This window comes from Podarcis bocagei (assembly GCF_964188305.1).
Source record: "Podarcis bocagei genome assembly, chromosome: 16".
Classification (NCBI taxonomy): domain Eukaryota; kingdom Metazoa; phylum Chordata; class Lepidosauria; order Squamata; family Lacertidae; genus Podarcis; species Podarcis bocagei.
The window spans coordinates 25,582,371-25,595,851 of record NC_138142.1 but is presented as its reverse complement, the minus strand read 5'-3'; the positions used below and the strand labels follow the sequence as shown (position 1 = coordinate 25,595,851).

The window sequence follows — 13,481 nt, the reverse complement described above, 5'->3', positions numbered from 1 at the left end:
GAGCGGTGCACAGAATTCCAGGGCTCTTGGTACTTAACCAGGGTTTGTTATCCCTTTGGAAAATTAAGGCACAACAGAGGCTATAGTGTCTTTATGAGATATGGTACTTTGCTCCATATTGGCCTACTCTATTTGTCTCTTAATGACACTTCTGTCATCCAATCTCCCTGAGCAGTAAAACCGGCATAGGCATCTTCCCTTAATACTCCAAATATTAGTTAAATTTACAACATTTACTAATTTAAGGGGATCTGCTCCCTGCCCCCAAACTCATAACATCACCATCCATGCACTTTTTTTTAGTGAACATTCCCTAGTAGTTGCTGACAGAGATTTATATGGTGCTTTTGCCCATCAATTGTTCAGCTTACCCTTTTCAATCTTCGTAACGCAATTTAGTTCCCACCAGCTGTTTAGATTTTGTTGGGGGCAAACTTGATTCTCAGCAAGGGTTTTGGATAAGAGGGGAATTAATCCAAGCTTGTTTTCTGCAGCTCCAGAGGAGAGGACCTGAACCAATGGATTCAAATTACAAGAAGGGAGATTCTGAGTAAACGTTAGGATAGGGCTGCCATATGTCCAGATTTTCCTGGACACCACTGTGATTTCAAAGGCGGAATTGATGTTTTTGCTTTTTGAAATATGGCAACCCTACATTAGGTGGTGGACTCTTTAGCTGTGGTTCCTGCATTGCAGGGGGTTGAGCTAGATGACCCTTGAGGTCCCTTCCAGCTCTACAGTTCTATGATTTTACGATTCTAACTCTCCAAAGCACCTTATTCCCAGAACTGTAACTCAGAGGAAGGATCTAGCTGGCTGGCTTGGAAACCTATCAGTACGATTTCCAAATGTCTCTGTTTACTAGCGAAATAAGAATAATAATGGGGTCCCTTCAAGGGGTTCAGCTTCTTAAGGAAAACTGGACCTTTGGAGAGAGCATACCTTTTAAGGCTCAAATTGGTTGGGAAATGAACAGAGACCAGACCAGGATATACAAAAGCAAAGTGGCTATAAGCCTGGTCTTTATTAAAGCTGTTGCAACAGAGTGCTCCCCGCCACACAGAGGAGGGGGGGGAGGGACCCAGGACAAAGGTGTGCAAGCCCTTTTATCAGGGGCAGCAAACTTTTTCTGTAGGGGCCGGTCCACTGTCCCTCAGACCTTGTGGGAGGCCGGACTATATTTTTTTTGGAGGGGAAATAATGAACAAATTCCTATGCCCCACAAATTACCCAGAGATGCATTTTAAATAAAAGGACACATTCTATTCATGTAAAAACATGCTGATTCCTGGACCATCCACGGGCCAGATTGAGAAGGCGATTGGGCCGGATCCGGCCCCCGGGCCTTAGTTTGCCTACCCGTGCCTTATATAGACATTTTAAATGGCCCGTCCTGGAGCCCAAGACCACCACCCAGATACATCATACCTACATCACAGAAGAGGCGGTCTACAGCAGAAAACCTGTCTTCCAGGTTACCTGAGAATGATAACTGATTACATTATTTGGGCTCGCCCTATTCATATCTTAAATGTGCCCTTAAGACAGGAATTGTGAAAGAGACAATGAGGAGATTTCCCATTTCCTTCGACCTTGCAGAGAAATATTTGAGGTCATTTTGGGAGAGAGAAAATGGTTTCAGGAGTTTTCTGTGGGTTTCAGACCTGTGGTTTACATATTTTGATGGGTTTGCTTGGTACATTTATGAACATCTAATATATATATAACCTTAAAATTCTTATAACACTAGGGACAACCTGGTAAATCATCTTGTTTCTTTTCCTTTTGGGGAAGGCTGTGTGAACATTTTGCCAGACTTCCTCACCATTCTTCATATTTTCATTTCTCTTTTCCTCAGATCTCAAATTAAATATGTGACATCCAGCAGATGTCAAAGCGATAAACAACTATCTGACATTCAGGAGACATCTTAAGGCAGCCCTGTTCAGGGAAGTTTTTAACGTGTGACATTTTACTGTATTTTTGGTTTTTATGGAAGCCGCCCAGAGTGGCTGGGGAGGCCCAGCCAGATGGGCGGGGTATAAATAATAAATTATTATTATTATTATTATTATTATTATTATTATTATTATAATATATATATATATATATATATATATATATATATATATATATATATATATATGCTTGAGCAGTGATTTTGGATCCCTGCACCCAAAGCTGTGGATATGCTTGGAATCTGACTCCTTGTCGCAGCTTTATGTGGATGTAAGCTCCATTGAACCTAGTGAAACTGAATAGGCTCCATCTTCTGCCCTATACATTTAAAGCACTGTGGTACCACTTTAAGCAGTCATGTCTTCCCCCAAAGAATCCTGGGAAATGTAGTTTGTTAAGGGTGCTGAGAGTTGCTAGGAGGTCCCTATTCCCTCCACAAAGCTATAATTTTCTGAGTGGTTTAATAACCAATCACTCTTCCCAGGAAATTCTGGGAATTGTAGCTCAGTGAAGAGACCATTTATCCCAAGCGAAGGCATATTTGCATACCAACATTATACTAGATGAATTATAACGATTTACCATCCCTACCCCCCACCCTGGAATTGTGGGAATTATAGTTTAGTGAGTGTGCAGGCCTTTTCTATTACTGATTTGGTCCCCTTCAGAAAACTACAACTCCCAGGGGGTTCCTGAGGAGAGGGAAATGACTCTTAGACAAATTAAACCAGCCCCATCTTTTGGGGACTGAGGACAAAGCAGTTTTAAAGCTTCACTTGCCCCCCCTCCCCCGCCAGCGCCCTGCTCCAGTGCCAAAAAGCGCGCTATAGCATCTGAAGATGGCAGCCTCTCAAGGCTACCTACAAGCCAAGTGAGAAAAGGCAGAAACCTTTCGCAGGGTTGACCCAGCGTGGACTGTCATTGGCTGCAGAATGGAGGCTGCAATGAGAGTCCTGATAATTTGGAGCAAATTGTTCCAGCTGCGGGGGTTCCAACTACAGTTAAAGCACATCTCTCACACACTAAACAGTCTCTGCACTGCCAGCCTCTGAATCCTGGAGCATTAGTGAAGGCTGCTGGGAACTGTATCCCTGTGATAGGTAAACTACAATTTTCAGGACTCTTGGGAGTGTTTTAAATGCATGGTGTGCGGCTGTAGCGTGGAGTCGTCTTCTCTTTCAGTTCTTGCTACCGGTCAGGGGTGGAGAATGGGTTCTGGCCCTTTTAATGTGGAGAGTTGAGAAAGGAAAGCTTCTTAGCTCCTTTACGAGAGGGGTAAGTACATCGGTCCGCTCTCCCGGGGGTTTCCAGAGATGCATCTATTTTGGCAATGTGGACCTGCTTTTGGGGCTGCAGTATAAGGTATTTTTTCTTTGTTTTTATTTTGGAGTGGGGAGATCCAGAGTAGCACTCCCTGCCAACTGTGCTGTCCTCTAGATATTTTGCGCTTCGACTGGTTCGCCACCCCCTTTCAGTGCAGGACCTGCACCGTTTGCATTCCTGCTTCCCATACCCACACAGAAACAACTGGCCCTTATTTGTTGCATTCACCATACCGCACCTTTTTATTCTCCAAGGAGCTCGAGGGGGCGCACATGGTTCTCCCCCTCCTACCTCCTCACCTAATCCCCAACAACCCTGCGAGGTAGGCTAGGCTGAGAGCCGGCGACTGGGCGCTTCCCTATGAATGGGGATTCGAACCCTGGCCTGGATAGCTCAGAGCGTGATGCTGCAGTTAATGCCAAGGTTGCAGGTTCGATCCCCGTCTGGGGCAGCTGCATGCATCTTCCTGCATTGCAGGGGGTTGGACTAGATGGTGCTCAGGCTCCCTTCCAACGAACCCAACCTTTCTCAACCTTGGGTCCTCATACGCTGTTGGACTACAGCTCCCATCATCCCTGATCACCTTCTCTGCTAGCTTGGGATGGTGGGCGCTGCATTCCAACGCCGTCTGAGAAAAGGCTGCTCTAACCAGTAGGCGCACAGGCTCCTTGCTCTCTGGGTCGTCGAAACTCCCTGAGCGGAGGGGAAGGCCAAGCAGATCGGGAGGAGGGAGGCGGACGAAGAAGGGAAGCATTAGAGAATGTGATAAAAACCCAGTCCTGGGCAGTTTTCCTTTAACTATGCAAATAAGGGGCTGGTTCTATTTGCCTAGCCCCTCCCCTCCTCTTCCCCAGCCTCCCCCGCCTTTTCCCAAAGCTATATGAGCTGCCCTCCAAGCCCGTGACTCAGACCGCCTGTCACTTGGAGAGTCGAGGTGCGTTGGAATTCTGCTGCTTCCTCCAGTGCCTCCGCCGCCGCCGCCGCTTCCCTCGTCCTCCGCGTTCGCCAGGGCCCGAACCCCCGCCTGCGCCATGGAGACCCCCGGCCAGAAGAGGAGCACCCGGAGCGGGGGCACCTCGACCCCGCTCTCGCCGGCCCGCATCACCCGCCTGCAGGAGAAGGAGGATTTGCAGGAGCTGAACGACCGCCTGGCCATCTACATCGACAAGGTGCGCTCCCTCGAGTCCGAGAACGCCGGGCTCCGGCTGCGCATCACCGAGTCCGAGGAGGAGGTGAGCCGCGAGGTCACGGGCATCAAGTCGGCCTACGAGGCGGAGCTGGCCGACGCCCGCAAGACGCTCGACTCGGTGGCCAAGGAGCGGGCGCGCCTCCAGCTGGAGCTGAGCAAAGTCCGCGAGGAGTTCAAGGAGCTCAAGGCCAGGTAGGGCGCCCGGGAAGGGGCTGGCTAGGGGCGCTCGCCCAGGGACCCGGGGTGGGGGTGGAGGGAACCCTCCTTGGGCCAAACACCGTTTTCCTCAGCCCTCCCCCCTCAAAAAAGAAAAGAGAAAATCCCACAAACACCTCTGCACGATTTGGAGTACATAGTCAGGATTGCGTCAAAAGCGTAAGCCCAGTGGATGGTGGCCCACAAGGATTTTGGGCAGGGACCAAAGCGGGCATGGAAGCTGGCAGCCATCATATGAGCTGGGAGGGCAAAGAATGTCATTCTCCAGCTGGGAAGACTGTGACTCTGTTGTGGGCACAGGAGGCGGCGGCATATTCTTCCCCAAGCCCACGTTCAGGCTTGACAATGAACACTTTCTTTTCCTCTTTTGTGGGCAATTGGTTGTGCGGTTGGCATTGTGGTATCTGTCGCGGCTGCCTGGAATTTCCAGTTTGGCAGTGGAAAGTTTACCTCTGTGGTATGTGGCCAGCATATCTTAAACAATAGTTGGATGGATCCCCCAAACTTAGAAAGGGAGTTAATTCTCCTTGGCACTGTAGCTGTGTTTCGTTCAGAATATCTTGGAGTAATCAGAATTTTTTTTAAAAAACTGTCTTAAATTTCCACCAATGGCCATCAAATTAATATTTTGTATCCATGTCCTGGTTTTGGGTGCATTGGGGAGCAAGCACAGGGGATGGCTTTGGTGCCGGCAATGAGGCCATGCACAATAGTCTCCATTAAGATTGCATAAATTGCCCCCTCCCTGTGTTGACCAGATTAAGGGGTCCTCAGTGTGGTGCTCTCCAGATGTTTGACTCCAGCTCCCCTCAGCCCTAGTCAGCATGGCCAGGGGAGAGGAACAATGGGTGTTCTAGTCCAAGAACATCTGGAGGGCACCGCGTTGCCTACCCCATTGAAATGAATGGGCATGGCTAAGGTGCCTCCATTCATTTCCGTGGGTTCACTCTGAGTAAGGCTTGGTTGAAAACAACTCAAGCTGGCTTAAAACACAGCTGGGCCATTTGTTTTCTCAATTTGGAGCCAAGCTGGTTTGGGGGAAAGTGCATTAAAATGCAATATTTCACAAGAAACGTCAGGATAGATATGGATTGTGGCTCGTGTTGTGCGCACACCGCTTCCCTTACTAGCAGCTAGGAGTGCATTGAGTGCAGACTTGAATGAGAGTGTGTATACTGTACACAGCTTAGTCTCCACTCCAAATTGGGCAAGGACTATTTGTGTATGTGGTTGTCTCATGAATTGTCTGAGTGGTTTGCCAAAAGCCTCTGTGTGGCAGATCACCGTTCGGTTTGGGGGCCGCAGGAAATGTCAGCAAGCTCTTGGGGCAGACTATGGGATAGGTGCTTCTCTTATCAAGGCACACCCTTCATTCTCTTGGAGGATTCCCTAGACTTCTAAGCTTAGCAAGTTCTATCTTCAGTAGAACCAAACTATGTTTGCTGTTCTGCTGGTTGGCAAGGTGAACATTCTGTTCTGAAGTGCCCACCTATGACCGCTTTTACTCAAGCCGAACCCTTTTCCATCCAGGGGTGCATCTGATTTAACAAACTGCTTGCTGAATTTGCGCCCGTTCTGACCTTCATTGTCACCGTTTTAGATTTTTCCTACGCAGCCTTTTCTGTGTTGGCTCAAATATTCGATTTGGGTGTGGTGGAGGAATTATGCGATTATATATTTTTTCCACTCTGCTCATCCTAAATTTCTGCAACTGGAATAAATTGTGCACATTGGGCAGATTGCGCCACACACTTAGTTACTGTGCGTTGGCTGCATTTTTGTGGTGGGCCCGGGGGTGGGGAATGCATCTCCTCCACGTTTCTTAGGCATCTGCTGTAGAATGTGAGTTCAGACTTGCAGAGAAACAGGCTGTGCAGAGGGGAAGACCTGATGGTCATAGCAAAGGAGCAGGAACTATAACGAGTAGCAGTCTGTTGTCTCCCCCCCCCCCCCCGCCGCTTCCTCACCACCTCTAGTTTCTAAATAGTTTTTTGTGTTCTCTCAGTGCTGAGTTTTTTTTGTTTTTTGCTCTTGAACCAGGAGGACTAGGAACTTCAAAACTCAACATGGAGGTTTTTTGTTTTAAAGGAACCAAGGTGCAGCTGTAGTAACTGTGTTCTGCCGTGCATGGTTTGATAGTGCTGTGCTTGCATGCTGAACAACTGTACCCTCTTTCCTCCTGCCTTCCCTGCCAGTATTCGGCTTCAGGAGGTAACTGAACTCTGATAGGCAGTAGGGAATGTGGCAGCTACAACAGCCTTATGCCAAAGTCTGCAGGCCAGTCTCATTTTCCTACAGCTTTTGGCTTTGCTGTGGCTTCCTAGCCTTCTCTGCTGAGAAGCCTTAGAAGTGAGGGCGGGGGAGGTGAGTCGTTGGGTCCTTTCTGAGTAAATTGCAGAGTCCCTTTCCCAGAAATAAAGCCTTTTGCAGATGCCGCTTGCATGCAGCTCAGTTTTATATTTAACCTCCATGTGTCCCATTGCAGATCCTGCTTTAGATAACTTTGTGCTCATCTCAATGGCAATGCGAGCCTGTCTCCATTTAGATCCTGGGTCTGTTGTGCTATGTGTGGCAGAATCATTTGAAAAGGCTGCAGCACTAGGTGCTGAGCGGCTGCTCTTAATGTGGGCATTTTTGGGGGGGAGGCTGCATTCCCCACCACTTGCAAGTGCTCCATAAAGCACTTCAAAACCAAGCCTGAACATAAGTTTCATAATTGCATGCATGTAGCATACCAGGAAAAAGTTGCAGATTACCCAAGATAACCTTCCCCAGCCTGTTTCACGCTCCAGATGTTTTGGACTAAAACTCCCATCAGTCCCAGTCAGTGCAGCCATTGCAGCACCGATGGGAGTTGTAGTTCCAGACATCTGGAGGGCACCAGCTGGGGAAGGCGGGTGAACCTGCCTTGCCTCAGATTACCTCTGAAGTACTCAAATGAACTTCCCAGGTTGTGACTCAAGCTTCCTGGGTGGCCTTGCAGCCCAGACCCACATGCGTTTAATTTTCACATCTAAGCCCCATTTATTTCAGAGGGGTTTCCTCCCAGCTGTCTGTGCTCAGAGTTGCAGCCTTAGTTGGTCTTTAGCTTGGTCCCTCATCTGCCAAATTGGGATGATAGGCCAATATTTCTATCTGATAAGGCTGTGGTGCAGGTTACTAAAACAATGCCTGCAAAGCATTTTACAGATTTGAAATGCACTGTGTGAATGACAACTGAAATAATAGTAGTAGTAGGAGGAGGAGGAGGAGGAGACTGGGCAAGGAATGGTTTGCAGTTAATTCCACCCAAGTTGCCGCAGCACAAGGGTTTTTGTTGGCTTGTTTGCCTGCATAAACCCATGTTTTCTGGCCAAGCTTTTATAAAGACCTGCCTGGTCATCTGGTGTTGATTCCTGCTCACCCCAAGTGAGCTGTAGGACTTAATATCCCTTACTGCAGAGCTTCCAAACGTTTCATGTTGGTGACACACATTTTACACATGCATCATTTCGCCACACAGTAATTTAGTTTTACTAGCAAAGCAGAGGTTAAACTAACCCCTTTCCATCCCCGGGAGAAGCGCAGGGAGAATTCATGCAACACAGTTTGGAAAGCTCTGCCTTACTGCATGTTCACTTGAGACATAGGAGGTAGGGACATTACAGATGTGTCTTTTATTCTCCTCTGCCCCCAACCTGGTTGAAGATTCATCGGCATTGGTATGCTGCAGCTGATATGATTCATACTGCAAGCCTCAGATTATGGCTTGATAGCAGTTCGGTGTGTTCATGGGGCGTCTAACCACAGTTGCCACTTCTTTAATATGCCCCTGTGCTTAACTACAATTTAATGCAAAAAGAAATGGTTGTTGTCAACTGCAGTTGCATGTTGTGTAGCTTTGCCCCTCTTCTGTAGGAGTAGACAAACTCAGAGCAGCAGGAAATATTTTTGGAAGTCCCGTCTAGCTGCCAGGTGTCTGTTTTGTCAGCCATTGTGCTGTGCCCCAGAAGCAGGCAGGCTTTGCAGCCCACGCGTCGGGTCTTGACAACCGTGTGCTTTGTGCCACAAACAGCAGCACATGGGGCCCTTTTGCGTCTCCTCCCGTGGGGCGCCGGCTACCTGTCTTTCTGTTTTTGCAAGGCTGGTTGCAAAAGGTTTTCCTTTGCAATTAACCTGTTTGCCTGCCCGCCTGGTCCGACAGCTCGGCAATAGCGGTTGCCAGGGGAGGCAGCAAATGTTTTGAGACTGCAAACAAGAGGCAGTGTGAGTCAGCCGAAGGGAAACTACAATCGTAATTCATTGATTTCGAAGGACAAATAGAAATTCCCCGGCGGAGCCCTGGGGGGGGGGGGGAGAGCTAGACATTGCGTGGGGGTGAGGCGGCTGGAGGGCCCCGCCTGTGGTCGGAAGCAAAGTCCTCTACCTTGCAAGCTGTTCCCCTTTTAGTGGTAGCTTTACAAAGATCAAAGCACGCTGCGTGACGAAGTCTCCCCATCCGTAACAATTGTTTCCCCTTTGAACATATCGCTCGCATTGGAGTCTCTAGAATTCTTGATTCACCAGCTTTCAGTTCCTTTCCATTTGTGCCTTCCACTTTGATGTTTGGTGGTTAATAATAATAATATCATCACAGTTTTGCATTGCACTTGCCCTGTCTCAGGAGTGGATTTTCTCTTTTTGACTGGCTAGTGTATCCCCCTTGGGGTGACTTTTTAGTAGCATGCTAGGCCCCACAGAGTGCAACAGGGCATACAAGTAGGCATTCAATAATATCTAGGAGTACATTAACCTGGAGGCTGGGTGGAAACAGCCACTCGGTATCTCTGCCACCCAGACTCGGCTTGCACCCTGGCAAGGCAACTATCAGGATTGTGCAGCTGGATTACTTCTCTTAACTGTTGTCCAAGACTCTTGTTTGAAAACAGAGAGGCAAACAAATGGTTCCCGCGGGTAGGAAGCTGGGTAGGATGTGGTCTGTCTCTTCGAGGCTGGCGTGCCCCTAGTTTCTGATGCTTTTGTTAGCTTTCTCCAGCTTATCATTGTGACCATGAGAACCAGAAGCGAATATATCAGGACTTGGCGACAAGCACGTATTCTGGCATTCTCCATCAAGTAGCTGAGTGGAGAGGAGCCCACTTTAATTTTTCTTACCTTTTTGCCACTGCCAAATCAGTTGGGTCTTGGGGGTCTGCATCAGACCTCCCTCCTGGGTGAGAGGTTAGCCACCCTTGCCATAATCAATAGCCCATCGTAACTTTGATCATGTTGAAACACCCACCTGTGCCAGGGTGCAAATGGGAGACATCCATCCCAGTTAGAGTTCAGTGACAGATACACAGCCGATCATGCTAGTTTTTAACCTTTAATTTTTGACCCGGTAAAAAAAAATGAGCTTCTTTGCAGCTCTTCCCTATAACAGCGGATAGTCTCCCCAACTATCTTGCTTACCTTAACACCACAATGCACCACACACAGCCCCCCACCCATTCCTGAGATCTTCCCTGCGGCCACACTGATCTTCCGCTTCCTTAAAGTAATTCCCACCCCTGCAACATTTCTTGACAGACCCTTCCCCTTTGGCGACATCACCATTCAGGCAGGATAGCCCCCTTGAGCAGTGGCTAGCGAAGGAGGTACCGTATTTTTTGCACCATAACACTCACTTTTTTCCTCCTAGAAAGTAAGGGGAAATATCTGTGCGTGTTATGGAGGAAATGCATACGGGTGGCATGCCTACAGATTTTCCTCCTCTAAAAACTACGTGCGTGTTATGGTCGGGTGCGTGTTATAGAGCGAAAAATACGGTAACTAGGACTCCCAAACAGGCCAGTACAAGTTATATCTTGGCGAACCGTTCGATGCCAGTGTTCTTGGTTGCCTAGAGAGTCAGACTGGCAGCTCAGTTGCTTAGAGCATGGTGCTGATAATGCCAAGGTTGCAGGTTCGATTCCCATACGGGGATCCCATATGGGCTGCATATTCTTGCATTGCAGTGGGGTGGACTAGATGATTCTCGGGGTCCCTTCCAACTCTACAATTCTGTGATCTATGATCTGTGCTGGAGGACTGTGTTTTTCGGGGACTTTTGTGGGCACGTCCAGCTATGAGCTACAAGAAAGGAACACCAGGAAGTTCCAAACAGCCATAGGCTGAGTTGTCATTAAACAGCCTGGAGAGAGGCCAGAGTTGCTGAGCAGGTTTGCTGCAGCAACAAAGCCCCTGTGGTTCTAAAGGAGCTTTGTGGGTAACTTGGTGGGGAGCAAAAATTGGTTCATGTATGCTCAGAGGCACTTTTCCTTTGTTGGCATGCTCTATGCCTTGAGCCCTAGCACTTGAATCAGGTTCCGGGTTCCCCTTAAATCTTAAGGCCATGTGCACTGTACTTTGAATGCCTTGTTCTATTCGGTCCAAAGGCCCAGCCTTCTGTTTCCAGCAGTGGTTAGCCAGAAGCCTCCAGGGAGCTTATATGCTGGGCATAAAAGGGTGTGTGGCTTCCTCTTGTCTATCCCCAACATCTGATATCCAGGTATATTGTGCTCATATTATAACCACTTGCTTACTCACCTGTGTCGAGTAAGGATTGTTTCCAGGTGAGCAGGCAAGGAAGTTTTACTAAACCTGATGAAGCTGGCTGCTCCTCAACTCCCGCCCCTGTTCTCAGGCTGTTGATTTGCCAGAAATGCCTTGTGTTGGTATGGGTGGGCAGTGATACTGAAATAAATTAGCTTTGTATGTAAGTCAGACTTTGACTCTTACCACCAATTGCTATTTATTAGACCCTCCCCTATGTGGCTTTGTTTGTTCAGCATGATGTATGGCATGGCCTGAAGCTGGGTGGTAGAACACAAGTTTTCCATGGTTCAGCTGGGTCTCAAAACAGAAGTGGAACATAGGAAACTGCCTCATGCAGAGTCAGACCATTGATCCATCTAGCTCAGGGTTTCCCAAACTTGGGTCGCCAGCTGTTTTTGGACTACAACTCCCATAACCCCCAGCTTGCAGGACCAGTGGTCAGGTATGATGGGAACTGTAGTCCAAAAACAGCTGGAGATCCTGATCTAGCTCATTGTTGTCTACATTGACTGGGTAGTGGCGCTCCAGGGTTTCCAACAGGGCTCTTTCACAGCCCTACCTGGAGATGCCAGGGATCAAACCTGGGACATGCAGACCACCGGAAAGCCATCATTGCTGCTGTCAGCCAGAATAGACAATTCCAGGCATGGTGGGCCATTGGCCAGACCTGATAAGAGGCACCTTCTTCTGTTTGTCTTGGTTGCATGTGTCACATTTTTGCAAAATTCTACCTGGAACGTGCGACATTCTTTAAAATGCAATTACCTGCAACAGATGTAAAAAGCGCAGGAAAGGCCCCATAGCTTGTGGTTTGTGGGCATGGGTGAGTGTCTCCATTCTACAGGGAAGCTGATCAGTGCAAGATGCACCCCTTTCCCTCTTGGGTATCTGTAGCAGGTTACAGCAACACTGAATAAATTTGAATCATACCCTGCGTGTACAAAGTTGCATTTGTCTTTGCAAGTACCCTGCAAAGAGTTTAGGACTGGAGTGCATGATTTGGACAAGGCTGTCAGGATTGGAACCTGCATCTCTATGTGCTACTCTTGGATTCTAATCTCCTCCCTGCAGTAAGAGTGAATGGGTTTTATGTGCTACGTACTCTGCCTTCCTAAAAACCTCACCGGGACGCATGTTAAAAGCCAGGCAGTAAGGGAGCCTGGAAAAGTATGAAAGCTAGGCAGCAGGGGAGCCTGGTAAAGGCATGGCACTTCAAGGCTCACGCCAGTCCCCAGGCAGAAATGGCTACAGATCTTTGACATGGCACAGACAAAGCCAGGGCAGCCCTGCACCCCTCACGTGTGCCTAACGGGTGAGGCTTCCCATCAGCCCCTGCTCTCGGCATCTTCTAGTGGGCCAATGGGAACTAGGGATGCTGCTGTGGAAGCTCTGGATTGGCCACTCCATAGAAACCAGCCAGCGGTTTGGATTTGAAAGGGTGGAGCACATGCTTGGCACTCTGTGCCAGAACCGTTTCTGACTCATGGCTGTGGCCAACGCCCTTCTGCTCCGGCAAGAAGCGTTTATTCCAAGGATTTGGGATTCTTGGTGGCTTGTTGCTGGCAATCCAAGATCCTGCCTGTTCACGTGCAGTTTTTAAGCAAGGCGGGTTGGTTGTTGTGTGTGTGTTTGTTGCCTCCAGTGCCCCTTCTGGCGCCTCCTTCCTCAGAGAGGTGAAACGTGACATTCAGCCATAACGATGGGCTTGGCAAAATCTCTTTGCTGGCAGTTTGAATCCATAATCCAATGCCTTGAGTGCATTCTGGGGCAGAAACATGGCTGGTCATGGGTGGGGGAATTCAGCCGCTGAAAACCAAATCCTGTGGGAAGAAATGGTTCCCCTATGCAAAACTTTGGTTTGGATTGTGCATTTCCTTCCCTCTTACATGCCAGGAACCTTGACAAAATATCCCGCCATCACCATACCACAATTTTCGGAAGCTCCTGTTTGTGTCTCTTGTTTACCTTCCCTTGCAAAGCCTTGATGCTGCCTGTTGATTTTCATGCCAAGAATAAATTCTTCGAAGCACTTAACTTGTCACCTTTTCATCCCTGAGGTTTCTCTGAGCCCAGGGCCCCGTTCTCTTCCTTTATATAGACAATAGAATGAGGCTGCATGTGTGCCATCGGGCCAAGGCATCACTCACAGGAGCCCTTCCCAGGTAGCTTCACCTGCCGCAGTTTCAGAACTTGCTCCCTCCAGGTTCTGTTACACCACTGTCAGCAAAGGGCCATAGCT

General features: G+C 48.5%; 1 protein-coding gene across 2 annotated transcripts in view; it reads left to right on the top strand.

Moving 5' to 3' along the window:
• Positions 1-4,185: 4,185 nt before the first annotated feature.
• The window catches only part of LMNA (lamin A/C), a 48,393-nt gene continuing 39,097 nt past the window's right edge, over positions 4,186-13,481 (top strand). The window contains exon 1 of one of the 2 annotated variants that reach the window (XM_081174572.1): positions 4,186-4,663. In XM_081174572.1, coding sequence (XP_081030698.1) covers positions 4,314-4,663 — 350 coding nt within the window. In that variant the 5' untranslated portion in view covers positions 4,186-4,313. The remainder of the gene's footprint in view (positions 4,664-13,481) is intronic. The other variant, XM_081174573.1, reaches the window with a different exon arrangement.